The sequence below is a fragment of the Panthera pardus genome, unplaced genomic scaffold, assembly GCF_024362965.1.
Source record: "Panthera pardus isolate Hobbes unplaced genomic scaffold, ASM2436296v1 HiC_scaffold_11, whole genome shotgun sequence".
NCBI classification, from domain to species: domain Eukaryota; kingdom Metazoa; phylum Chordata; class Mammalia; order Carnivora; family Felidae; genus Panthera; species Panthera pardus.
In genome coordinates, this window is record NW_026526666.1 from 8,871,462 (window position 1) to 8,896,752 (window position 25,291).

The following is a 25,291-nucleotide window of genomic DNA, read 5'->3' on the forward strand; positions in this document are numbered from 1 at the left end:
AGCGGGGGTTGGCAGTCAGCCATAGTTTTCCAGCTCTTTGTGATGGGGCCCAGCCCACAACCCAGGTCTCCTTGTTTGTTTCCCCAAGCTGCCTCTCTGGTTAGAGGCAACAATAAAAAGTCCTGTGAAGTCAGAGATCTTTTCTTCACTTTAAATATTCCTTCTAAGTGAAGCAATATAACCCACGTTTATAGAAGGCGATACTTCCTTCCTCAATAAATAATTTTCCAAATCGGAAAGATACCTGCTCTCTGGCAATCAAATGAGGAGAAAAATACACCCAGACACCATTTATGGACTTGCATAGCAAACAGTGTGAGGTAATAGGACTTTAAAAAAGAAGCAGGCCCAGCTTTTGGAAAATCTCACTTCATGTCACAGGGTACCAGTCACTAATCTGTGTGTTTTCTTTGCAGAGTAAGTTCCAGAGCAATCAGCCCACCAAACTCTTATCACCCCTTTGTTAAAGAGCGTCGGTGAATGGGCTTGGCACATTCAAGTGGTTCTGAAAGAAACAGGGCCTCACAGCCTAGAGTCCGTCCCCTCTGAGAGGGACCTCGGGAGGACACGTGGTCTAGCTGCCTGCTTCTGGGCAAATGACCGCCATGCTTTGTAGGAGAACTTCCTCCATCTTTGGGGGGATGCTTTCCTGTCTGGGATCCTTAGTTCTTTCTCCTTGTGATGGAAAGAGGCTCCCTTCCTGTGATGAAGATCTACCCTGATGTGAGCTGGGGGCAGGGTGGAAAGAATCCAGCCGCAAGCCCTGGGGGGAGCTGGCGCTGAAGGCAGGGCGTGAGGGTGGTCAGACTGTCTCCTGCCGCCCCTTCTCCAGGTCCTCTGAGTCCAGGCCGGAGTCTGGAGGCTGACGCAGGAAGTCTGTGTCCCCTGAGTGCTAACATGGACAAAGGAGAGCCTGGCAAAAGAGGCTTGGGTGGCTTGGGGCTTCCTGCACTCTCTCCACTGTAGTCTCTCTCAGTGAGCTCCAAGGGGAAGCTCTCCCACCCCCGTGTCTTCCAAACTCTACCCATCTGCCCCTCTGACTTCCTGTCAGTCTGTCTCTAGGGCTGCCTCGTAGAGGGGCAGATACCTCAGGGGGCTTCTTGGGGGGCAGGGAGGCCTCCCCTAAGCCCTTGGAAGCCTGGACAGATGGCATGTGCTGGAGAGCCTGAAGTCGTGTCCCGTGAGCAGAGGACGTTGGCAGGTTTTCTCCACGAAGGGGCTGCCCACACAAACAGCAGTCCTTTGGCCCTTCGGGGTCACAGGCTGACTGCCTACAGCTGTGTCTTCCTGTTGAATTCAGAGTCCGGGAGCCTGGCTCCGATTGCGGGCTGGACGCAGTGCTGAACACTGAGGAGCCAGCCTGCCTTTTCTCAAAACTCTGACTCACCCCGCTAATATTTTTTTTTTCACTTCTTGGTTTTCAGTTGGACATGACGGTCATAGTGGCTGCAGAAGAGATGTGCCGTAGCTCACGTTGTTGAGAAAATTTCCCCGAAGCCTTTTTTACAAGTTAGATTGTTATCCATACTGCAGATGACAAAACTGAGGACTAAGGGGAGGTACCTAAAGCTCAGTTGACAGGCCTGGGTCTCTGGCTCCCAGCCCTGTATTTTCAGAAGGAAACCCAGACATCATCCACTAGAGACTCCTCAAGCCCTTCTCTCAAGGAAGAAGAAAGAACCCTCCTGACATTTATAAGTTACAAAGTTAACAGACTTCCAGCAGTGAGCCTTTGTTATCCTGCATTCCTACCGGAATTGCCCTGTAGGAGTTGGGGGGGGGGGGCCCTTTGGAATAGACTCCCTAGTTCAGTTCCAGTTTTGCACCGTCCATGAGCTGTGCAGTCGCAGGGAAGTGACTTAAACGGTCTGTGTCTCCGATTCCCCAGCTGTGAAATGGGAGTACCAGCACCACAGACGTCATAGCATGAGATGATTTAACACGTGAGCGTGCTGACACACAGTACCTGTCGTGTAGCTTTGTTGTTTTGTGTAGGTAGGTTATCGTATTCCTCAATCAAGGAAGGAGCCGGCCCACAGCCCATGGGATGCATGATTCCATGGGACGAAAAGAGAAGGAAAGAGAGAGAAAGGAATGGTTTAGGTGCCGGTAGTCAGTGAGAGAAGAGTTGACAGCATTGAGGCTTGTCAGACGGCAGGTTCCCGAGATGATGCCTGTCAAGGTCACAGTGCAGAGTCCGCACAGAGCAGGCTGAGGTTCCAGGAAGTGGCATCTGTTACTCTAGCCCTGAATGACTCCATGACTAATACATGTTACGCTACTTAGAGCACAACTCGATAACCGATAGCTGTTGTTATTTAGATAGAACCCGAGTCTTTACTGTCCCCATAAGCCAACTCCCATCCAATATTCCAGACGACAAATGGTCATTAGCCGAGTGTGTAAAACCATCTGCTGCCAGAAAGCCACTATAATTGATGACCACGCCACTCTCCAGTCCCTAAAAGGGAAAGCCGTTTTGAAATGAGTTGATGCCGACAAGGCTTTTTGGAGGTTGCTGTCTCCTTTCCCTGTTAACTAAATGGTGCTTCTGGCTTAAAAAGAAGAATCTGGAATGCAAGAAACGAGCGATGGAATCGTCAGGGATTTGGTGATAGTGCGTCACGTGAAGATCACTTGCATCACAAGGCCCAGCTATTAATGATAAAAATGCGTTTTCAAGGTGTTTACTCTTTTTTTTTTTTTCAAATCGAGGGAAATAGGACTTGGAAGGCATAGGGGATTTTAAGAAATCGGTAATACACTTGTCACACCAGCCGCCTGAGAGGGAAAGGGTTCTACAGAAACCATCTTGGAATTCAAATGTGACTGTCAATTAATGTATTCATTCAACAGCTATTTTTTTAATGTTTGTTTTTTGAGAGGGAGAGAAAAAGAGACCAGGCATGAGCAGAGGAGGGGCAGAGGGAGAGGGAGACACAGAATCCGAAGCAGGCTCCAGGCTCCGAGCTGTCAGCACAGAGCCTGATGCGGGGCTCAAACTCACAAACTTTGAGATCGTGACCTGAGCCAAAGTTGGATGCTCAACCCACTGAGCCACCCAGGTGGCCAACAGCTATTTTTTGAGGGCCAGATCAGAAAAAGGATAAGGTGTCCTTGGAAGCCACAGGTGGCCTTATGGTGTGCAGTTTTACAACCAGACTGGGAACTGCTTTCCAGAGGCCTAAGGAATTCGTCTGATTTTCCCTTAAGCTCCAACAAGCAGTGCTCATTTGGCACTGGGCTGAGTCACGTGGCCTACGCATACACAAACTGAGGTTTGCTGGGGAGAGGCCTCTGAATTCGGAGCTGCCGGGTCAGTTCCAGGGTGTTTTTGCTCTGAGCTCTAGACTCTGACAGCCTAAGAATGGACTACTATACCAATCAGCAGATTTTCTTGGCGAGCTCGTACTATTTCAGAAGGGAGAGGATTGTTGCCCGTGGAACCGAGTGAGCCTGTTTGCAGTGGGGAACAACTGTGTCCTCCTCAGACCCCTGTGCCTCTGTCCACTGCACCCCCGCTTCCTCAGGAGCACCCCTCTTTCCTATATCCCAGACTCTCAGGAACCCTTTCTCAGAGTGTGCAGCCATGCACACATTTGCCCGACCTTGAGAGAGCCCACCCTGCGGCAGCTTCATGGAGGTTGGTTGAGATGTATTCCTAGCGTGTATCTCTAAGCAAAGATGGGCGATGGCAGACAGCCAGTCCAGAACTTCAGATTTGATATGTTCTTTCTTTATCCCCTCATCCAACAAACACTGATCAAGAATCCCGCCTTGTGTCGGCGTGGTCTAGATAGGGTGAATAAGGGTTGTTTGTGGACTTAAAATCTACAGAAGACAGACAAATAGGACAGCCTGCAAAAGCACAAAATGGAAAAGAGCTGGCCGGGTCAGATCACGATAAACTCCCCTGTGGCCAGAGCATGGGCTAGATAAGGATCAAGGTGAGCCCAGTCCCTAGGCTGTTACTGTAAGCGGAACCTGTAGAGTAGATCTTGTAGCAGTGGGAGACCATGACTGTTAAAAAAATTTTCTAATGTTTATTTATGTTTTGAGAGAGAGAGCTCAAGGGGGGCGGGGGCGGAGAGAGAGGGACAGAGGATCTAAAGCAGACTCTGTGCTGACAGCAGACCTGGGGCTCGAACCCACAAACTTCGAGATCATGACCTGAGCCCAAGTAGGATGTCCAGCCGACAGAACCACCCAGGTGCCCCTGCAGTGAACATTTTAAATGGGAAATCAATATATTAAGGTAGCCCAACCATGAGATCTTCTGTGAGGGAACTGAGTACGGTGTTGCTGCCTTCCTGCAGCAGTAGGGTGGGGATCAGGTCTCCAGTCCCAGGTGTCCCGCCTGGAGCGACCTTGCCTCTCTGACCCCCGTCAGCAAAACAGAAATAGAACACTCGCCTTACCTTACGGGCTTGTTTGAGAGACCAGTAAGATGATGAAAGTGAAAGAGCTTTGAAAAATAAAATTTTTAAAGCAATAAAGTGTGTAGGCAGTGGAGCCAACAACAGTATTGTCTTTAACATGGTGTCGTTTCTCATTCCCACGTCCGTTCCACACTAAGTCAATTCTTTTAGCGAAAAGGGAAGGGGAGGGAGTGGCAGATCTGGAGTAGCAGGAAGTAAATAAATAACCTGCCACAGGACCGCAGCACGGCAGGGCTTCCCCGTCCCAGGGGCCCCGAGAAGAGCTGGGGTGCTACAGGAAGCGGAGCTGCCTGGGTGTCACCCTGTCTGTGTCAGGGACCAGACAGATCTGCCCACAAACAACCGTCAGCACTGAGAGGGGCCCCCCGGAGGCACCCGGCTCAGGCTTTCCCCGCTGAGGTGGGACACCGGCTGGCTCCCACCCTTTCGGTGACTGGGAGTGGTTTCCAGGTGACTCAGATGAATAAAATGCAAAAAAATAAAATAGGGACAATTAGCATTACTCTAAGCAAGTCAAGTGCCAGGCCCCCACATTGTGTTCTGACTTATCTCCGGATCAGAAAAGGAAATAAGAAAGGGCTTGGCTTTATTTGTCTCCGAACAAGAACATTTCTGTCCTTTTCTTTCTCTGTGAGAACAGTGGTTCCTGTGGCTTGACTTCAGGACTAAGTGGGATTAGCGCCAGCAATGAGGCTGCTGGTATTACCGACGAGACAGGGCAGGGTAGGCTAACCATGATGAGCTAGCTTTAGAGGCACATGGGTATTTTTATCCCAGCTCTATCTTCTTGAGCAAATCGTTTAACCATTTGGGGACTAGTTTCGCTAGAAAATGGATATAATGGTACCTGCCTCAGGAAGATAAAATTATAAATCTGTGCCAGGTGCTTAAAACAGTGCCTGGAAAAAATAAGCCCTTAATAAATGTAGCTACTATGGTATTAGGAATAGTATTTGGTGTGTATTAGCCTGTCACCTCCTCTCATTGGCTATTTTCTTGGAACATTGCCACCTCCCATGTGTCCAGTGTTCGTGGTGATGCCCTCTACAGTTGGTGATTCTCAACCAAACTTGACTGCCTTATTCCTGTGTCTTCCTGCCCCTCTTGGTAACCAAAGACCCCCTGTTCTGCCCCACCCTGTCCCTGCTTCCCCATCTGTGCCTGGGCAGACCATCAGCCCTTTTCCCTTCCAGGCACTTTGTCCTCGCAGCCTCTCCTGTGATGGAGACAGCCATTAATTCCAGAGTGCCGTGACGGCCCAAGGGTCTCCTGGAAAGGCGTGGGTTTGTGTCCCAGCTCCAGCACTGACTCCTGACCACCCCTGGACTCACTGCACTACTTTCCCACAAATTATAGTGATACCCACTTTCCAGGGAAGGTAGAAATCTGAAAGGTAAAGTGCCCGGCATGTAGGAGGCACCTGGAGGGGATTAAGAGCATGAGCCGTGGAATTTGAACTAGTCATTGCCGCTCAAGTGACAGTGAGTAGGTCCCTTCACCTCTGTAGGTATCAGCTTTCTCTGTCCACTGGGGATAATCGTACCCCCTACCTCCCAGGACCCTGGTGCGGGTTCTGTCAGGTGCACACTCAGCAAGCATTCAGCAAGTGCTCCCCATTATACTGTCAGCAGCCATGCTCTGCTCTGCAGGGACACCTGGCACAGCAGGGGAGCAAGCGGGCTAGGTGCTCAGTGTCCCCTCTGACCTCTTCCCTGCAGGACTGTATGTACTGGTTGGAGCAGGGGCCCTGATGATGGCCGTGGGCTTCTTCGGGTGCTGCGGAGCCATGCGGGAGTCGCAGTGTGTGCTCGGATCTGTAAGTGGGGCATGTGGGAGGGGACTGGTCTGAAGGGCACTGGAGATCGGGCCTCCAGCGCCAGCTCCTCGGGCCCACTGAGACCTTGGCACTCGCTCCCTCTCCCTGAGTCTCCATTTTCTCCATCTCTTGCTTAAGAATAATATTATCTTTGTCCCTGCCTCATATGGAAAATATGAAAAAAAAATGAGGTCATTAGTGTGAAGATGTTTTGGAAGGAAAGGTGCCTAATAATTGTAGGGGGTAATTATGATTGTTCTTTCAAAAGTACTTCCCAGTGAGGCAGCTAAGGTTCCTATAGCCAGGGAAGTGCTGTTATCTACAAGAAAAGAATTGCTGTTTGAGATCAATAAGTTAGCCAAACATCTCTCTCGTGGATTATTTTAACAAGCAGCCTCTGTCAAATAGAAAAAAAAAAAAAAAAAAAAGAACGAATTTCAGTTACTGCTATACACATCCAATGCCAGAGCGACCTAAGAGAAACAGGGAGAAGGAAGAGGGGTCAGAAGAGAGAAGGATTTCGTATTTCTCCATGAGGGGTCAGAAACAGCAATTTCAGAGGGCAGTCTCTCCTTACTCGTTGCAATCTTTGATTTTTAAACCGTGCCTGCTGCTTCTGATCTCTTGCTGTGTAAAATCTCTTAACTCATTTCCTCAGTCCTGCATTCTGCCTGTCTTTCCCCTGTTGCTGAGCATCTCTCTCATTTATCTCTTAACATAGAGCCGACCCAAGAGACCGGAACAGAAATCTGTCCGGGAGGCCACCCCTCACCACCACCCCCACTCCCCAGAGAAGCCCTCACAGGCCCCAGGCCCCACCAGTTGCTCCCTATCTCCTGGCCTTGTTTTAGATCTTCGTAGTATCACTTTTGTTCAAGAATTCGTTCAGCGCATAGGTGTCAGGCACTGTTCTGAATGGTGGGATTTCTTTATCAGTGTCTGAAATTATCCAACTCACCTTTTTTTAGTGCTTTACTCCTTTATCATATTTACCCTTTTCCAAGATGAGGCCCATGATCGCAGAGACGTTGGGATCTTACCTTATTCACCAATGAATACTCAGTGCCAAGGACAGTGCCTGGTGCAGAGTAGATGCTCAATAAACAATCACTGAATGAATCAATGAGCAAATGAACGCATAAACAAGCTCCAGGGGAAGGGGGGACAAATACTTCCTACTAGATCAATTCGAACTCATAATCTTGCCTCATGTTTTCCAAATGGAACTAGAATTAAAGAGGCCGAATACATTGAAAAGGTATTGAGTTAATGAAGTGAATGTTTTCTCTCCTCTATAGTTCTTCACCTGCCTACTGGTGATCTTTGCTGCTGAAGTAACCACTGGAGTATTTGCTTTTATAGGCAAGGGTGTAGTAAGTAGAAATTACATGCAATTTCTTTTTACGATGGTTAAAGGGTCTCTTTATGGCAAAGGATATGAGAATATTACACCCACAATGGTATTACAAAACTAAATAACCCCCACGTTTATCATTGGCGCAGAATGTCTTAACCTGGAAATATCGTGCAGACCTATGCGGGTGTATACACGTATGTGCACACATTTTTCTGAGGAGATAGTTCATAGCTTTCATTAGATTTATGAAAGGGGCTATGATTTTTTAAAGGATATTTATCTTAAGATTATCCTATTTGTAATGGGGAAAGGGGATAAATTGCATTCATGAGAAAGAGGGATCAAGAGGAACATGCATTTTCATCCCTTGTTGGACTAATATTTGTCCATAGGGCTCGGCCTGGAAAGAGGCCACATCATCCTTGAAGACTAAAGCCTGACCTGCTGTGTGCTGGTGAAGCCAGTCTCTTTAGATTTGTGCTCAAACTATAGGTGTCCAAAATAGGTTATCAGAAGAACCCACAGAGGAAATGTCCTTTTAGAAGGTTAAAACACCCTGTGGGAAAGAGGGGAGTGAAAAGGAGGAAGAATGGAGTCTTAAATGTACTGTATTTCATGTAAATTCATGTGCTATCAATATTGTGTTTATGAACTTACTTTAGATGTAAAAAAAAAAAAAACGGTGAACACGTAGAATAAGTAAATATCACCTCCTTTGGAATGTTTCTGAAGTAGCTGGCTATATTTGCAGGTTGGAGGAATTGGATCTAATGACTTTTTGAGATCTTTATGGATGTCAGATCACATGCCTTTATATCAGACAAAGCATTCTCTATGTTTTCTACGATATTTATATGCTGAAACAGTGTTCCTCAGTCATGAGCATCTTTCCAACCATGTCATGAATAGACTTGAATACTTTTAACCAGTGGGGTACCAAGAATGCCTAAGTCCCCACTCCCTGTATGTCAGAATCTCCTGGGGAGGCCCCAGAGTCTGGGGCTTAGTGGATGCTGATGTCCATTCAGGTTTGAGAACCTCCACTTAAAGAAATCTTTCTAGTCTATGAAAGTTATTCTTGGTTAGTCTATCCTCCCATCTCCAGAAGTATCTGTGAAACTCCAGAATCTATAATCTATTATGTAAATGCAGAATTGCCTTAAAATACAGATAAACACAGGGACAGGCTGTATTTTCCAACGGTAAGGAAGAGGGGGTTTTCCTTGATGAAAGGAGAATGTTTGGAACTTCCCACAGTTTTCCTGGTATTTTTTCAGGCTATACGGCATGTTCAGACCATGTATGAAGAGGCTTATAATGATTACCTGAAAGACAGGGAAAAGGGAAATGGGACCCTCATTACCTTCCACTCAACAGTAAGTAACTTTGCTTCTTCTTTAACATCATATCTTCTGAAGACCATGCATTAGTCAGGACCTCTCTCTTCACTTGGCTTAAAGATCAGAATAACTTTGGTGAAGCCATGCTGTAGCTGTATTTCAGCCCTCACAGGAGCCGCCATTGGCATTACGCGTAGAACCTAGAAGAGGAAGGGGCCTACCTGGCACCCAGCGTTCACCAGAGGAAGTCAGGGTATGTGCCCCAGAGAGACAAAAGAGCACAAAGAAGAGCACCCAGAAAGCAGCCCAAATCAGTTCTAAGCTGTCTCAGAGGGTGGCATGGTGGTGTAATAGAAGCGACCATGACCTTCAAGTCAGGAAAGCTCTTTCTAGCTGCAGCTCTGCCACTGAGCCTCTTTGCGACTTGAGCCACTTCTTTGCCTCCCTGATAATCACTCAGCTCCCCCATTTGTAACACAAAAGGGCACGGAGACAGCTATGCTCCCTTTATCCTAGAATGTTCTATGAGACTGTGCTGTCAGTGCAGTGCTGAGGGCTGCACACAGCTAACCAACAAGGGCTTATGGATGATGGGCCAGGTCAGAGTCATCCTGATTTATTAACCACTGCCGTATGGAGAAGTATCTCTGAACCCCTGGGCCAGTTGCTTCCGGGTAGCCCCATTCCTGTTTGTCACAGGAATGTCCTGGAAGGTGCCAACCATTTATCCTGTTCAGCCTCAGCTGCCCCAGGGACATCAAGCAACACACAGTCTCCTTTGTCTTTGAAGAGCCAGCCCTAAGGCAGGACACCTATTTGCTGGCCTGACTTCATGCCCTGGCCTTTCAGCCCCTGGGGTTTATTTACTGTGGCCACTTCTCCTCTCTGTCCCAGACTGTCCCCAGTTAATGAGCCCTTCCTGAAGCTCATAAAACTTGAGCTACTCAGCAAGGTAAGTTACTCCCGGGCTGAAATAAAGAATCTAAGGACCCAATTCCTGTCTAAAAAACAGCAATTTACACAAGACACTGTCATTGGCTTCTTGCTTTGTTTGGATTGCCTTGAGTCACTTCCCATTGCAAAACTCAGACAACTTTACCGAAGTTCTCTTCTTGTTTTGCTAGCATGGTTATGTGACTCTTCACTATCTTCCTAGAAATGTCAGTTTGGGTTGCAGAGATTGGCCCCATAGCTGCTTTGCTGCCTCAGTGCCCCAGTCCTCCGCCGTGATGCCCAGACTTATAGCTCCCACTCCTCCTTCCTGTGCCCTAAAAGCTGTTCTCTGACTCTCTAGTTTCAGTGCTGTGGAAAAGAAAGCTCTGAACAGGTCCAACCCACATGCCCAAAGGAACTTCTAGGGCACAAGGTAAGCTTCTCTACTAGGGTTCCCATCCTATCTATACTGTAAGATGGCTCTTCCCCTTGGGTATGATTCTAGAAGGCCATCTCCCAGTGGCTTCTGAGCCTCAGCTTTATTCTATGTAAAATACATGAAGCAATGCTGAGTCCTAGTCTCCCGGTCCCCTGGGAAATGATGGTAAGCGGACCTGCCCATAATGGTGCAAATGCCATGGCATTAATTAAACTCACCAGGGCCAGAGGTGTGCACCCTGAGAACGTTGCCCCACCCACCTCTCCCTGGAAGTCACTGATGAATGCTTCATTTAGCAAGTGAAGGTGCCAGGTTCTGAAAACCTGTGCCAGGTTTTGTGCCAGGTTCTGAAAACTCTGAGATGAAACATGGCTCCTGCCTCAGTGGCCTTGTAGACTAGTCAGGGGACATGGTGTGTGCCCGAAGCCTGTAAAGAATACAATGTAGACACAGAAAGCTTCACAGAAGTTGAGATCCTTGAGCTGCATTTTGACAAAGGAAGGTCATTCTGGGCCCATAAAGCAGCAGGAACAGAGGCATGGCAGTAGGGAAGCCCAGGACTGCAGGACAGTAGGGAATCCAGAGGGGATGGTGAGGGACATTCTTGGGCAAGGCAGACAAAGGCGTGATTTTACACCTGGAAGTTTGGGAAAGGTGTTGCTTTTAGCAGAGGATTATCATAGTCCGTTTTGCATTGTAGAAACAATACTCAGGCTGCTGGGTGTGACAGGTAGAATAGAAGGTTGGGGAGTGTTGGAGGGAGGCCACGTAGGTGCCACTTGTGGTCACCTTGGTAAGAGAGGATGAGGAGCTAATGAAAGTCACGAGCAGTAGGGATGGAGAGGAGGCAGCCGATTCAGAGATGTTCGGAGGGTAGAATCAACAGGCCTGGCCAATCTCTTGTGTGTGAGTGGGGAGTGGGAGGAGGAAGCTAAGACCTCAGACTTCTCCTTGAGCAGAATGGGTGGATGGAGACTCTGCTCCCTGTGAGAGGTGCATGGAGGGAAAAGAGCACATTCCGGGGCAGTTTTGGCCAAGTTTGCACTTCAGGTGCCTGTGGGACTTACATGTAATCTGAGCTGAAGATGGGTGTAGGAATCCCAGCATAGTGGTGGTAGCTGAAGCCGTAGGAGTGGCTTCACCCAGGGAGAGTATGTGGAATAAGGCAGAGGTGGGCTGAAAACCCTGTCATTTAAGGGTAAGCGAAGGACAAGAAGCCAGAAGAAGACTGTGAAGGAGGAGTCGAACTGGAGAGAGTCCAAAGACAGTGGCGCCTGGGAAGCAAGGGAGGAGATGGTTGGTCCATAAAGTTCAATGCTGGGAAGAAGACAAGGCAATGAAGGCTGGAAATAATGTGTTGGATTTGGTCTTAATCATTAATGATGTTTGCTCTGCAGTTTCAGTGAAGGGGGTGGGGGAAGCACAGATGCGATGTGGGACATTAGGGGAGAAATATGAGAATATGGGGACAATGATATGGATGCTTCTAAGCATGCAGCTGTGAGGAGACTGATGAGATCTTAGCTCCAGCCTGTGTCCTGAGTCCTGCATTGGACACTTAGTGACTCCCTTTGAGTTGGAGGACATGAACAAGGCACAGCCACTGCCCTCAAAGTGCTCAGCGGCTGCCGGAGAGACCCGCAGGGGAGCCAGCACCACCACTCGGTAGTACAAGAGTAAGGCTGCGTGAGAGGGGCGTGCGATTGAAGGGTTGCAGGAGACCCTCCTGATGTGTGATTCTTTTTTGTTGGTGTTCAAGTATCATTAACGTAACACTCTTCCCTTAGTTTCAAGTGTACAATATAATGATTCAACAATTCTGTGCATTACTCGGTGCTCGTCACAAGTATACCTACCTCTTGGGGCACCTGGGTGGCTTAGTCGGTTAAGCATCCAACTTAAGCTCAGGTCATGATCTTGCGGTTCGTGGGTTCCACCCCCGTGTCGGGCTCTGTGCTGACAACTTAGAGCCTAGAACCTGCTTCGGATTCTGTGTCTCCCTCTTTCTCTCTGTCCTTTCCCTGCCCATGCTCGCTCACTCTTTCTCCCTCTCTTAAAAATAAATTTAAAACGTTTAAAAAAAATTCTAGGGGCACCTGGGTGGTTCAGTTAGTTAAGCATCCGACTCTTGGTTTCAGCTCAGGTCATGATCTCATGGTTTCTTGAGTTAGAGCCCCACCTCTGGCTCTGCACTGACAGCGTGGAGCCTGCTGGGGATTCTCTCTCTCCCTCTCTATCTGCCCCTCCCCTAGGTGTGCTGTCTCTCTCTTAAAATAAATAAATAAACTTAAAAATTAGTTTTTAAAAATTTCAACAAGTGTACATCTTAAGCCCTGTTATCTATTTCACCCATCTCCCTACCCACCTCCCCTCTGGCAGCCACCAGTTTGTTCTCTGTATTTAAGAGTCTGGTTTTTGTCTTTTTTTTTTGTTGCTTGCTCATCTGCTTTGTTTCTTAAATTCCATACGTGAGTGAAAACGTATGGTATTTGTCTTTCTCTGACTGTGTTTCTCTTTTTCACTTAGCATTATACCCTCTAGGTCCATCCACGTTGTTGCAGATGGCAAGATTTCATTCTTTTTTATGGCCGAGTAATATTCCATTGTGTATCTATACCACATCTTCTGTATCCATTCATCTGTCGATGGACACTTGGGCTCCTTCTGTATCTTGGCTATTGTAGGTAATACTGCAATAAACATAGAGGTGCATATATCTTCTTGAATTAGTTTTCCTTGGGTAAATATCCAATAGTGGAATTACTGGATTATAGGGTGATACTTCATATTGTTTCCACAGTGGCTGCACCAGCTTCCATTCCCACCAACAGTGCGTGAGCATTCTCTTTCTCCACGTCCTCATCAGCACTTGTGTCTCGTGTTTTTGATTTTAGCCATTCTGACAGATGTAAGATGATATTTCATTGTGGTTTTGATTTGCATCTCCCTGATGATGAGTGATGTTCAGCCCTTGCATGTCTTCTTTGGAGAAATGTCTATTCAAGTCCTCTGCCCATTTTTTAATTGGATTATTTGGGGTTTTTTGGTGTTGAGTTCTCCAAGTTCTTTATATATTTGAGGTATTAACCCTTTATCAACTATGTCATTTATAAATATCTCCTCCCATTTGGTAAGTTGCCTTTTCGTTCTGTGATTGTTTTCTTTGCTATGCAGAAGCTTCTTATTTTGATGTAGTCTCAATAGTTTAATTTTGCTTTTATTTCCCTTGCCAGAGGAGAAATATCTAGAAAAATGTTTCTATAGCCAATGTCAAACAGATTCCTGCCGTGTTTTCTTCTCGGAATTTTATTTTTCAGGTCTCACTAAGTCTTTAATCCATTTTGAGTTTATTTTTGTGTGCGGTGTAAGAAAGTGGCCCCATTCCATTCTTTTGAAAATGTAGCTGTCCAGTTTTCCCAGCACTGTTTGTTGAAGAGATGTCTTTTTTCCATTTTGTATCCTTGCCTCCTTTGTCATAGATTAGTTGACCATAAAAGCGTGGGTTTATTTTTGGATTCTATTCCGTTCCATTGATCTGTGTGTCTGTTATTGTGCCAGTACCATACTGTTTTGATTCCTACAGCTTTGGAGTGTATCTTAAAATCTGGGATTCTTTCTTCAAATCACTTTGGCTATTTTGGGTCTTTTGTGGTTACAAATTCCAGGATTATTTGTTCTAGTTCTGTGACAAATACTGTTGGTATTTTGATAGGGATTGTATTAAATCTGTAGATTGCTTTGGAGAGTATAGACATTTTAGCAATATTTGTTCTTCCAATCCATGAGTATGGAGTATCTTTTCATTTGTTTGTCATCTTGTATTTATTTCATCAGTGTTATATAGTTTTTGGAATATAGATTTTCCACCTCCTTGGTTAGGTTTATTCCCAAGTATTTTATTATGTGTGCAATTGTAAATGGGATTCTTTTAATTTATCCGTTACTTCATTATTAGTGTGTATAAATGCAACAGATTTCTATATATTGACTTTGTATCCTGCAACCTTACTGAATTCATTTATCCATTCTGGTAGTTTTCCAGTGGAGCCTTCAGGGTTTTCTGTATATGGTATTGCGTCATCTGTAAATAGTGAAAGTTTTACTTCTTCCTGACAAATTCAGATGCCTTTATATATTTTTGTCTTCTAATTGCTGTGGCTAAGACTTCCAGTACTATGTTGAATAAAAGTGGTGAGAGTAGGTAAAAAAGAAAACAATGGTAGGAGTGGATATCCTTATCTCGTTCCTGATCTCAGAGGAAAAGCTCTCAGTTTCACCATTGAGCATGATGTTAGCTGTGGAGTTTTCACATATGGACTTTATTATGTTGAGGTATGTTCCCTTTAAACATACTTTGTTGAGGGTATTTATCATGAATGGATGTTGTACCTTGTCAAATGCTTTTTCTGCATCTATTGAGGTGATCATATGGTTTTTATCCTTTCTCTTACTGATGTGATTATCACATTGATTGATTTGCAAATATTGAACCACTCTTGCATGACAAGAATAAATCCCACTTGATCGTAGTGAATGATTTGTTTAATGTATTGTTGGATTTTGTTGCTAGTATTTTGTTGAGGATTTTTGCATCTTTGTTCAACAGAAACATTGACCTGTAGTTCTTTTATTTTGTAGTGTCTTTGTCTGGATTTGGTATCAGGGTAATGCTAGCCTTATAGAATGAATCTGGAAGCTTTCCTTCCTCTCCTATTTTTTGGAATAGCTTAGGAAGAATAAATGTTAACTCTTCTTTAAACAATTGATAGAATTCACCTGTGAAGCCATCTGGTCCCATATGTTTGTTTATTGGGAATTTTTTATTACTGATTCAATTTCATTTTTAGTATTTAGTCTGTTCAAATTTTTTATTTCTTCTTGATTCAATTGTGGGAGTTTATATGTTTCTAGGAATTTATCCATTTCTTCTAGGTTGTCCAATTTGTTGGCATGTAATTTTTCATAATATTCTCTTATAATTGTGTTTCTGTTGTGTCAGTTTTTTCTCCTCCTTTGTTTCTGATTTTATTTGAGTTCTCACTCTTCCTTTTTTGATGAGTCTGGCTAAAGTTTTACTGATTTTTTTAGTCTCTATTTCATGTATTTCTCCTCTAATGTTTATTATTTCCTTCCTCTACTGGCTTTGCTTGGTTTGTTTTCTTTTCTAGCTCCTCTCAGTGTAAGTTTAGGTTGCTTGAGATTTTTCTTGCTTGTTGAGGTAGTCCTGGATTGCTATAATCTTCACTCTTAGAATAGCTTTTGCTGCATCCTAAAGATTTTGAAACCTAGTTTCATAGTGTTCTGGTCAGAAAATATGCATGATATGATTTCAGTCTTTTTGAATTTATTGAGATGTGTTTTGTGGCCTAACATGTGATCTGTTCTAGAGAATGTTCCATGTGCACTTGAAAAGAACGTGTATTCCACTCTTATTGGATTGAATGTTCTGAATATATCAGTTAAGTCCATCTGGTCCAATGTATCATTCAAAGCCACTATTTCCTTGTTGATTTTCTGCCTGGATGATCTATGCATTGTTGTAAGTGGGGTGTTAAAGTCCCCTACTATTATTGTATGACTATCAATTTCTTCTTTTATGTGTGCTAATATTTACTTTATGCATTTAGGTGCTTTCTTGTTGGGTGCATAAATATTTACAATTGTTATATCTTCTTAATGGATTGTTCCCTTTATCATTATGTTGTGATCTTCTCTGTCTCTTATTATAGTCTGTCTTTTCAAGTCTATTTGTTCAATATAAGTACTGTTACCTCTGCTTTCTTTTTGCTTCCATTTGTATGGTAAAGGTTTTTCCACCCCTTCACTTTGAATCTGCCTGTGTCTTTAAGTCTGAAGTGAGTCTGTTTTAGGCAGCATGTAGATGGGTCTTGTTTTTTATCCATTCAGTCACCCTATGTCTTTTGATTGGAGCATTTAGTTCATTTACATTCAAAGTAGTTATTGATAGGTATGTATTTATTGCCATTTTGTTACTTGTTTTACATTTGCTTTGGTAGTTTTTCTTTGTTCCTTTCTTCTCTTGCTCTTTTCCCTTGTGGTTTGATGGCTTTCTTTAGTGATATGCTTGGATTCCTTTCTCTTTATTTTTTGTGTATTACTGCAGGTTTCTTATTTGTGGTTACTATTAGATTACTATTGTGGTTACTATTAGGCTCATATACAACATCTTATACATATGGCAGTCTGTATTAAGCTGATGGTTGCTTAAATTTGAAACCATTCTAAAAGCACTAAATTTTTACTGCCCCCCCCCCTCGTTTCATGTAATGATGTCATACTTCATATTCTTTTATTTTTTAATTCTTTGACTGGTTTTTATAGATATAATTGATTTTACTGCTTTTGTGCTTTAATCTCTGTATTGCTTTTATAAGTGATTAATCTATAACCTTTATTGTATTTGTATTTACCTGTGAAATCTTTTCCTTTCATAATTTTCTTACTCCTGATTATGGCCTTTTCTTTCCATGTAAAGAAGTCCCTTTAATGTTTTTTGTAAGGCTGGTTTAGTGGTAATGAACTCCCTTAACTTTTTTTTATCTGGGAAACCCTTTCTCTCTCCTTCCATTCTGATGCTAGCCTTGCTGGATAGAATATTCTTAGTTGCAGGTTTTTTCCTTTCAGCACTTTGACTATATCATAGGGGCCTTCTGGCCCTCAAAGTTTTTGCTGAAAAATCCATGGGTTTACCTTGTCTGTAACTATTTACTTTTTTCTTGCTACTTTTAAAATTCTCTCTTTATCACTATTTTTTTTTTCTTTGCGTGGTGTGTCCTGGGATGTATCTTTGTGGGTTCATCTCGTTAGGGGCTCTCTCTGCTACATGGGCTTGTTTCTTTCCCCAGGTGATTAGGGAGGTTTTCAGCTATGATTTCTTCAAATAAATTTTCTACCCCCTTTTTATTTTTTTCTCTGGTATTCTTATAATGTGAATGTTACTGCATTTGAATATGTCACTGAGTTCTCTTAACCTATTCTCATTTTTTATTGTTCTTTTTTCTTTTTGCTGTTCAGTGTGGTTGCTTTCCATTACCCTGTGTTCCAGCTCCCTGATCCACTTTTCTGTTTCTCTAATCTACTATTGATTCCCTCTAGTGTATTTTTAATTTCAGTTATTGAATTCTTCATCTTTGATTGGTCCTTTTTTATATTTTCTCTTTGTTGAAGGTCTCAGAGAGATCCTCCACTCTTTTCTCAAGTCCAGTGAATATGTTTAGGACCATTGCTTTGAATTCTTCATCAGGAATATTGCTTACCTCTGTTTTATTTAGTTTTTTTGCTGTGTTTTTATCCTATTCTTTCATTTAGGACATATTCCTCTGTTTCCTCATGTTGTCTAATTCTCTGTGTTTCTGTGTATTCGTAATGTCAATTATGTCTCCTGCTCTTGAAAGTAGTTACCTATGAGGAAGAGGTCTTAGTGCCCTGCACTTAGAGGCCCTGCAGTGCAATGTCCCCTGTTCCCCAGGACCAGGAGCTTCAGGGGTGTCTTCTGTGTGAGTTGCACAGGCCCTACTGTTGTGGCTGAGCCTTGTTTACCTTCAGTCCAGGTGACTGCAGTGGTCCACTTTGCCTGTTGTGGGCAGGGTTTGGTCCCTGTGCCAGTCTGGGGCCACAGTGGGCTTGTCGTTAGGCAGTATCAGCAGTCAGACCAGATGTCTGCCCTCATCCCATCTGCTGGGGCTGGGGTCATACCAAAATGCAGGGCACTGTCTCTTCCTTGTCCCCTGAGAGGCTTTCATTGGTGGCTTGGGCCTCCAGTCCATCTGCTGAGGCTGCAGTGACCCCAGACTGCAGGACTCTCTTCCTGTGCTGTCTTTGAGAGGTTTTGAGGGCAGAGCCAGTAGTGAGATCAGATGTCTGCCCCCAGTCTATCTGCTGGAGCTCTAGATGCACCGATTGTCAGGGCACTCCCTCTGCACTGCCACTTACAAGGTTCAGCTCCTAGAGCTGCAGTGAAACTGGTGTGTATGGTTACCTTCCCTTCTTCCCAGGGCAGATGTCACTTTGGAGTGGCAGGGTCCCTGCCTGGGCTGCTGCAGGATCAGATGCGGCCGGAGCCATTCTGGAAGGACTCCTGCCAAGTGGGGCTGGTTGGATGGAGTGGACCCAGATCCATAGGAGAACACAGGGGCAGGCAGTGTGGTGTTAGCAAGCTAGGTGGCCGGTGTTCTCACTGGTTCCCGCAGGTCTCTAGCTGTCTAGGCTGGAGAGCAGGGAGAGAGAAATGGTGCCCACAAGCTCTTTTGTTCTTAGAAAAGTCTCCTAAAGACCCCTGCCCCTCCAGCACATGTTCTGTGGTTAATAAATAAATCTCCTTCCCATATACCCCAGCCACTTTTCAAACTGCTGCTTCTGTGTTATATCTCCGCAGGCCTGTTTGTTATGCTGGCTCTTTAAGGATAGCAGCTGAGTTTCCTACCACCCTCTGGCTCTCCCAGAGCGGAGCATGCTGATTTTTAAATTTCCTGGTGTTAAGCCCCACAAATTGTAAAACCTCTCAAAATTAAGCCCCTCTGGTTTTCAAAACAAAATGTTATGGGGACTTATGTTCCCAGTGCCAGTCCCCTGTGAGTGGGATGACTGGTGTGGGGGTCTGTCTCTCTCCCTTCCCCATGCTTGTGGTGCCCCCCCTGTTCGTGGTTAGTCTCACCAAGAGTTTGGTTCCCAACTGCCTCTCTGCCCTCCTTGCCCTTGTCCATGTGGCCTCCTTTCTATGATTAAGTGTGGAAAATCTATTCTGCTAGTCTTAGGGGTTTCTGGGTTGGTTGCACTGATGTCACTGTTCTCTAGGTGTGCTCATGGGAGGAGGTGACTTGAAGATCATCCTACTCTGCCATCTTTCCAGAAATCCTCTCCCCTGATGTAATTCTTAGGATGCGTTTTAAAGGATGAATCAGAGCCTAGCAAACAGACAAAAGAGAAGGGTATTCCAGGTAGAAGGGATATGGGGTAAAGACAATGAAAACAAGGGAATATAACTGTATCCAGAAAAGTGCCAGTAGTGGGTTTTGGCTCAGGTACCTGTGGGGATGAGTCCTTCAAGGAGGAGGGACCTGTTCTTGAAGGGCCTTGAATACTTTCATGAAGCCAAAAGTCTACATCTCCTGCTGTATGCTTAGGAAAGTACTAATGTTAGAATCTGGGATAGGATTTACATTTTCCTGAGTTTCCTATAGTAGCAGTTTGGAGGATTGATGGGAAATGAAAATCTGGAGCCAAGAAGGCCAGTTGGGAAGGCTGCTGTCCTCGTTGTCGTCCAAGAGACGTTAACTGGTAACAAGCTGGACTGAGCACCAGGAATGGAGAGAAAGCCATTTAGAAAGGAAAATCTACAGAATCTGGTGACCAGTTCAATATGAGAGAAGAGGGAGGAATCCATTGCTGCTTTTGGCTTTACTAGCTGGATAGATGGTATCATTTAATGAACTGAGAAATAGAGAAAAAGGAACAAATTTTGGAGGAAAGAAAGCTAGTTCAGTGCTTAACCTGGTAATTTTGAGGAGCTAGTGAAACTTCCAACTGGAAATGTCCAATAGACGGTTGCAAAATCTGGCCTGCGGCTCAGGAGAGAGGTTTGGGTGTCAGGACTTCATGGGAGTCTTAAAGCTGTAGATAAGAGTTTAATCCATTAGGTTTAGACGAGAAAATGGCAAGGATAGAATTCCAGGGAACAACAACATTTAAGGACGGGAAGAAGAAGAGTTGCCAAGTAAGAAAAGTAGAAAAAGTAGACAGACACATGTGAGGAGATGCATGGGGGGAGGAGGGAATAGTTACCAGGGTCAGGTGCTGCCATTGAGGTCAACTCAGCATTTATCCATACCTACCCTACGCCTGGCCCTGCAGGTAAAAAGATGAACGACACAAAGTCACTGCTCTCAAGGAATGTGTAGTCTAACAGGACAGATGGACACAGAAATGGACAAAGTGCAGTAACAGAGGTAGGCACAGAGGGTGCAAGTGCTTTGAAAGCACAAAGGGTTACTTAGTGAGGCCAGAGGCTGGAAGGGTCACGGGAAAGCTGACCGGAGCAGTGATGTCTCAGCTAACTCTTCAGGTGTGAGAAGTAATTATGGAAGCATTAGGCGGGAGGAAAGAGGAAAGCAGAGGAAAGAGCATAAGCAGAGGCACAGAAGCAGAAAATATGAATGGGGAAGTAAAAGTCCAAGGAGGTCCACTGAGATAACTACTGCCATGTTGACAGGATTGAGCATTTTCAAACGGTAACTTGATGTCAGGGGGAGTGAGGACAAACCCCATCCTGCATGGCATGAGATGTAAAGAGGGAGGGTGTCCTTTCAAGTAGTCTAGTTTGGGGCAAAGGACAGGCAAAAAGAGTTCAGAAAAGACGAAATCCAGGGGCACCTGGCTGGCTCAGTTGGAAGAGCATCCAACTCTAATTTCGGGATCATGAGTTCGAGCTCCACGTTGGGTGCAGAAATTACATAAGTAAGTTTTTAACAACTTAAAAGACAAAATCCAAATTACCATTAAACACATAAAAAATGCAGGCAGTTAATAGCAATGGCAAAATATTGCAAATTAAAGAGCTGGCATCGTTTAACCTATGAAATTGACCAAGTTCTTCCTTCCTTAATAGTTATATACAGGGTTGACAAAAATGATACGAAGTGAGCATTTTCAGAGAAATCAGTACAAAATGTTTAGAGGTAGTATGACTGTAGAATACTAGTGAGTTAAAAGAGCTTAGGAATGTGATAGAGTAGGAGGACCCTGACCTCACCCCATCCCATGTTTACAACCAGATATCACCCACATCCAAATCAATAAACTAGAGAGTAATCCAAAGGCTTAGAAAACAAACGTCACAACTAAATATAGAGAAGAAGCTGCATCTGGAAGGTTAGGAAGGTCAGAAAGGCAAAGGGAGGCTGCCTGGAGGAGGGAGGGAGCCGCACACGTGGAGAGGACAGAGAAATGGGCCTTTGCACCAGGGAACTTACGCAGGGAAGACTAATCCCCGTAATGTTTGGCTTTAAAAACCAGACAGGCTGAATTCTGGGGGACTTGGATCCTGGAACTTTAAAAGTCAGCTGACTCCGCACAGGGCAAGCTGGGAAGGTGAGCGATAGCCGGGTCACTGCCCTTAAACAGCAGCCTGTATGAAGAGGCAACATGAAAAAGGCGGTTTACACAATGCCAGGGGCAACAGGAGACAGATCTGTTCATACTGATTTCAGAGCACGTTGGAGGACTTCAAACTAAGGAAGCTGGCAGGTGCCGTCTTCCTTCTCCACCCTCCAGCATAAACACAGAGCCACTTGTAGGAGGCAGGACTGCACAGACACTTGCTGCCTAACCTGCTAGCAGTTCAGGTGCATGCCCATGAGATCTCCTGAGGACTCACCCACTCCAAGCCTGCTAACCTTGGCCCTGGGCTCAGGGAAAATTTTGTGAAAGCCGCCCATGCACCCCGCCCAGCCTCTGAGTGCCCAGTTGCCACCATGTTCAGTGCCTAGCCACTGCACCAGGCCCAGCTGAAAACCCCCAGCCGCCAACACATGCTAAGCACAGCTGGATGCCAAGTTCAGCCTCACACCCCCAGCCATCCCGGCACAGCCTCCAGCCTCCACCACAGTGCTTTGGGGGATCTGGCATGGGACAAGTAGCACAATGCAAATTTTGCTAACACTGCCACCCTGCTCCCAAGTTCCCTGGCAGGTACACCCACTCAGAGCTGGCCTGAGTGGGACCGGGGGTCCCACTAACACCACAGAGAGCAAGCACAACCCACACCAGGCAGAGAGTCAGTGCAGATAACTGCATGGAAAGGAAAAGTGACCCAGACACAATAACAGAGCATAAGCCACACACATAGGATACTATCCTGAACTGCCAGGACCTCTTTGTTGTGAAGTCCCCATTTTCAAGAGCAGAAGACGTAGCTGACTTTCTTAACACAGAGAGACAGACAGAGAAGCAGACAAAAGGGAGACAGAGAAATTTATCCCAAATGAAAGGACTGGACAAGGCCACAGCCGGAGATCTGAGCAAAACAGATATAAGTAACATGCCTGATGGAGTGTTTAAAGCAAAGATCATAAGGACACTCATTGGGCTTGAGAAAAGAGTAGAAGGCATGAGAGAGATGCTTAACAGAGATAAGGAGTAACATAACAGAGATAAAGGTTCAATAAAAGAAATGGGAAACATGCTTGATGGATTGAACAGCAGGATGAAAGAAGCAGAGAGGTTAATTAGTGACCTAGAACACACACTATTTGAAAATAATCAAGTTGAACAAAGGACAGAGAAGAGAATTATGCAAAATAAGATTAGACTTAGGATATTCAACGACTCCATCAAAAATAATAACATTTGTATTATAGGAGTCCCGGAAGAAAAGCGGGCAGAAAATTCATTTGAAGAAAATAATAGCAGATAACTTCCCTAATCTGGGGAAGGAAACAGATACCCAGATCTAGTAGACACAGAAAACTCCCATCAAGATCAACAAAAGCAGGGGTGCCTGGGTGGCTTGGCTGGTTAAGCATCCAACTTCAGCTCAGGTCTGAATCTCAGGGTTCTTGGGTTCGAGCTCCACATTGGCTCTGTGCTGACAGCTCAGAGCCTGGAGCCTGCTTCAGATTCTGTGTGTGTGTGTGTGTGTGTGTGTGTGTGTGTGTCTGCCCCTCCCAAACTCATGCACATGCTCTCTCTCTCTCTCAAAAATAAACATTAAAAAAAATACTTCTAAAAGAATCTACAAAAGCAGATCCACACCAAGACATACTGTAATTAAATCGGCAAAAAATAATAATAAAGAAAAACATTTAAAAGCAGCAAGAAACCGTAACTTACAACAGAAAACCCATAAGGCTAGCAGGGAATTTTTCAATAGAAACTTTCCAAGCCAGAGGGAGTAACATGATGTATTCAAAATGCCCAATGGGAAAAATCTGCAGCCAAGAATACTCTAGGGGCGCCTGGGTGGCGCAGTCGGTTAAGCGTCCGACTTCAGCCAGGTCACGATCTCGCGGTCCGTGAGTTCGAGCCCCGCATCAGGCTCTGGGCTGATGGCTCGGAGCCTGGAGCCTGTTTCCGATTCTGTGTCTCCCTCTCTCTCTGCCCCTCCCCCGTTCATGCTCTGTCTCTCTCTGTCCCAAAAATAAATAAAAAACGTTGAAAAAAAAAAAAATTTAAAAAAAAAAAAAAAAAAAGAATACTCTATCCAACAAGAATACTCTTATCATTCAGAATAAGAGGGATAAAGTGTTCCCAGGGAAACAAAAACTAAGGGAGTTCATGACAACTAACCAACTCTGCAAGAAATATTAAAGGGGACTCTTCGAGTGGAAAAAAAAGAGACCAAAAGTAAGAGTATAGAGGTAAGATATACAAAAGGAGTAAAAAATGAATATTTCTGTAAAAAATCATTCAAGGAAATCACAAAAAACGGTTATAAAATATAATAATATATACCTAAAACCTGAGGAGGAAAAAACAATGGGTTCAAACTTAAATAACCATCAACTAAATATAGACCGCTATGTGCAGAAGCTGTTATATACAAACCTAATGGTAACCATATATCAAAAGCCACTAGGGGCACCTCAGTGGCTCGGTCACTTAAGCCTCTGACTTTGGCTCGGGTCATGATCTTGCAGTTTGTGGTTCAAGCCCCACATCAGGCTCTGTGCTAAGAGCTCAGAGCCTGGAGCCTGCTTTGCATCCTGTGTCTCCCCCTCTCTCTGCCTCTCCCCTGCTTACACTCTGTCTCTCTCTCAAAAATAAATAAACGTTAAAAAATAAAAAAAATAATAAAATAAACACTAAGGACACTTGGGTGGCTCAGTCAGTTAACCCTATAACTCTTGATTTCGGCTCAGGTCATGATCTCATAGTCATGAGATCAGGCCCTGTGTCAGGCTCTGTACTCTGTGGAATCTGCTTGAGAATCTCTCTCTCTCTCTCTCTCTCTCTCTCTCTCTCTCTCTGTCCCCACTCCTCTCTCTCTACCCTTCCCCCTCTCTCTGAGAAAACACTAGTAAATATGCAAAGAATAAAGAGAAAGAAATCCAAATATATCACTAAATAAAATCAGCACACTATGAAAGAATGACAAGAAAGGATGAAAGAAAATCTTCAGAAACAACCACAAAATACAAAATAAAATGGCAATAAATACATACCTATCAATAATTACTTTGAATGTAAATGAACTAAATTCTCCAATCAAAAGACATAGGGTGACCAAATGTTAAAAAAAAAAAAAAAGACCCATCCATATGCTGCCTACAAGAGACTCATTTTAGACCTAAAGACACATGCAAATTGAAAGTGAAAGGACAGAGAAACGCCTATTGGATGCAAATGGATGTCAAAAGAAAGCTGGAGTATTTTTTTTTAATTTTTTTTTAACATTTATTTATTTTGGGGACAGAGAGAGACAGAGCATGAACGGGGGAGGGGCAGAGAGAGAGGGAGACACAGAATCGGAAACAGGCTCCAGGCTCTGAGCCATCAGCCCAGAGCCCGACGCGGGGCTCGAACTCACGGACCGCAAGATCGTGACCTGAGCTGAAGTCGGACGCCCAACTGACTGAGCCACCCAGGCGCCCCAAGAAAGCTGGAGTATTAATACTTACATTGGACAAACTAGACTTTAAAGACTGTAACAAGAGATGAAGAAGGGCACTATATCATAATAAAGGGGACAATCTAATAAGATATAACAATTGTAAATATTTATGCATCCAACAAGGAAACACCTAAGTATATAAAACAGTTAATAAAAAACATAAAGGAATTAATTGATAGTAATGTAATAATAGTAGGACACTTTACCACCCCACTTACAATGGACAGATCATCAAGGAAATAATGGCTTTAAATGACCCACTGTACCACATGGATTTAATAGATATATTCAGAAGATTTTATCCTAAAACAACAGAATACACATCCTTTTCAAGTGCACAC

At 44.5% G+C, this 25,291-nt stretch overlaps 1 protein-coding gene across 1 annotated transcript in view; it reads left to right on the forward strand.

Moving 5' to 3' along the window:
* Nucleotides 1–25,291, forward strand: part of TSPAN2 (tetraspanin 2) — a 58,174-nt gene that overhangs the window by 21,676 nt on the left and 11,207 nt on the right. The window contains exons 3-6 of the mRNA XM_019457939.2: nucleotides 6,158–6,255; nucleotides 7,554–7,628; nucleotides 8,890–8,988; nucleotides 10,247–10,318. Of these exons, the coding sequence (XP_019313484.1) occupies nucleotides 6,158–6,255; nucleotides 7,554–7,628; nucleotides 8,890–8,988; nucleotides 10,247–10,318 (344 nt within the window). The remainder of the gene's footprint in view (nucleotides 1–6,157; nucleotides 6,256–7,553; nucleotides 7,629–8,889; nucleotides 8,989–10,246; nucleotides 10,319–25,291) is intronic.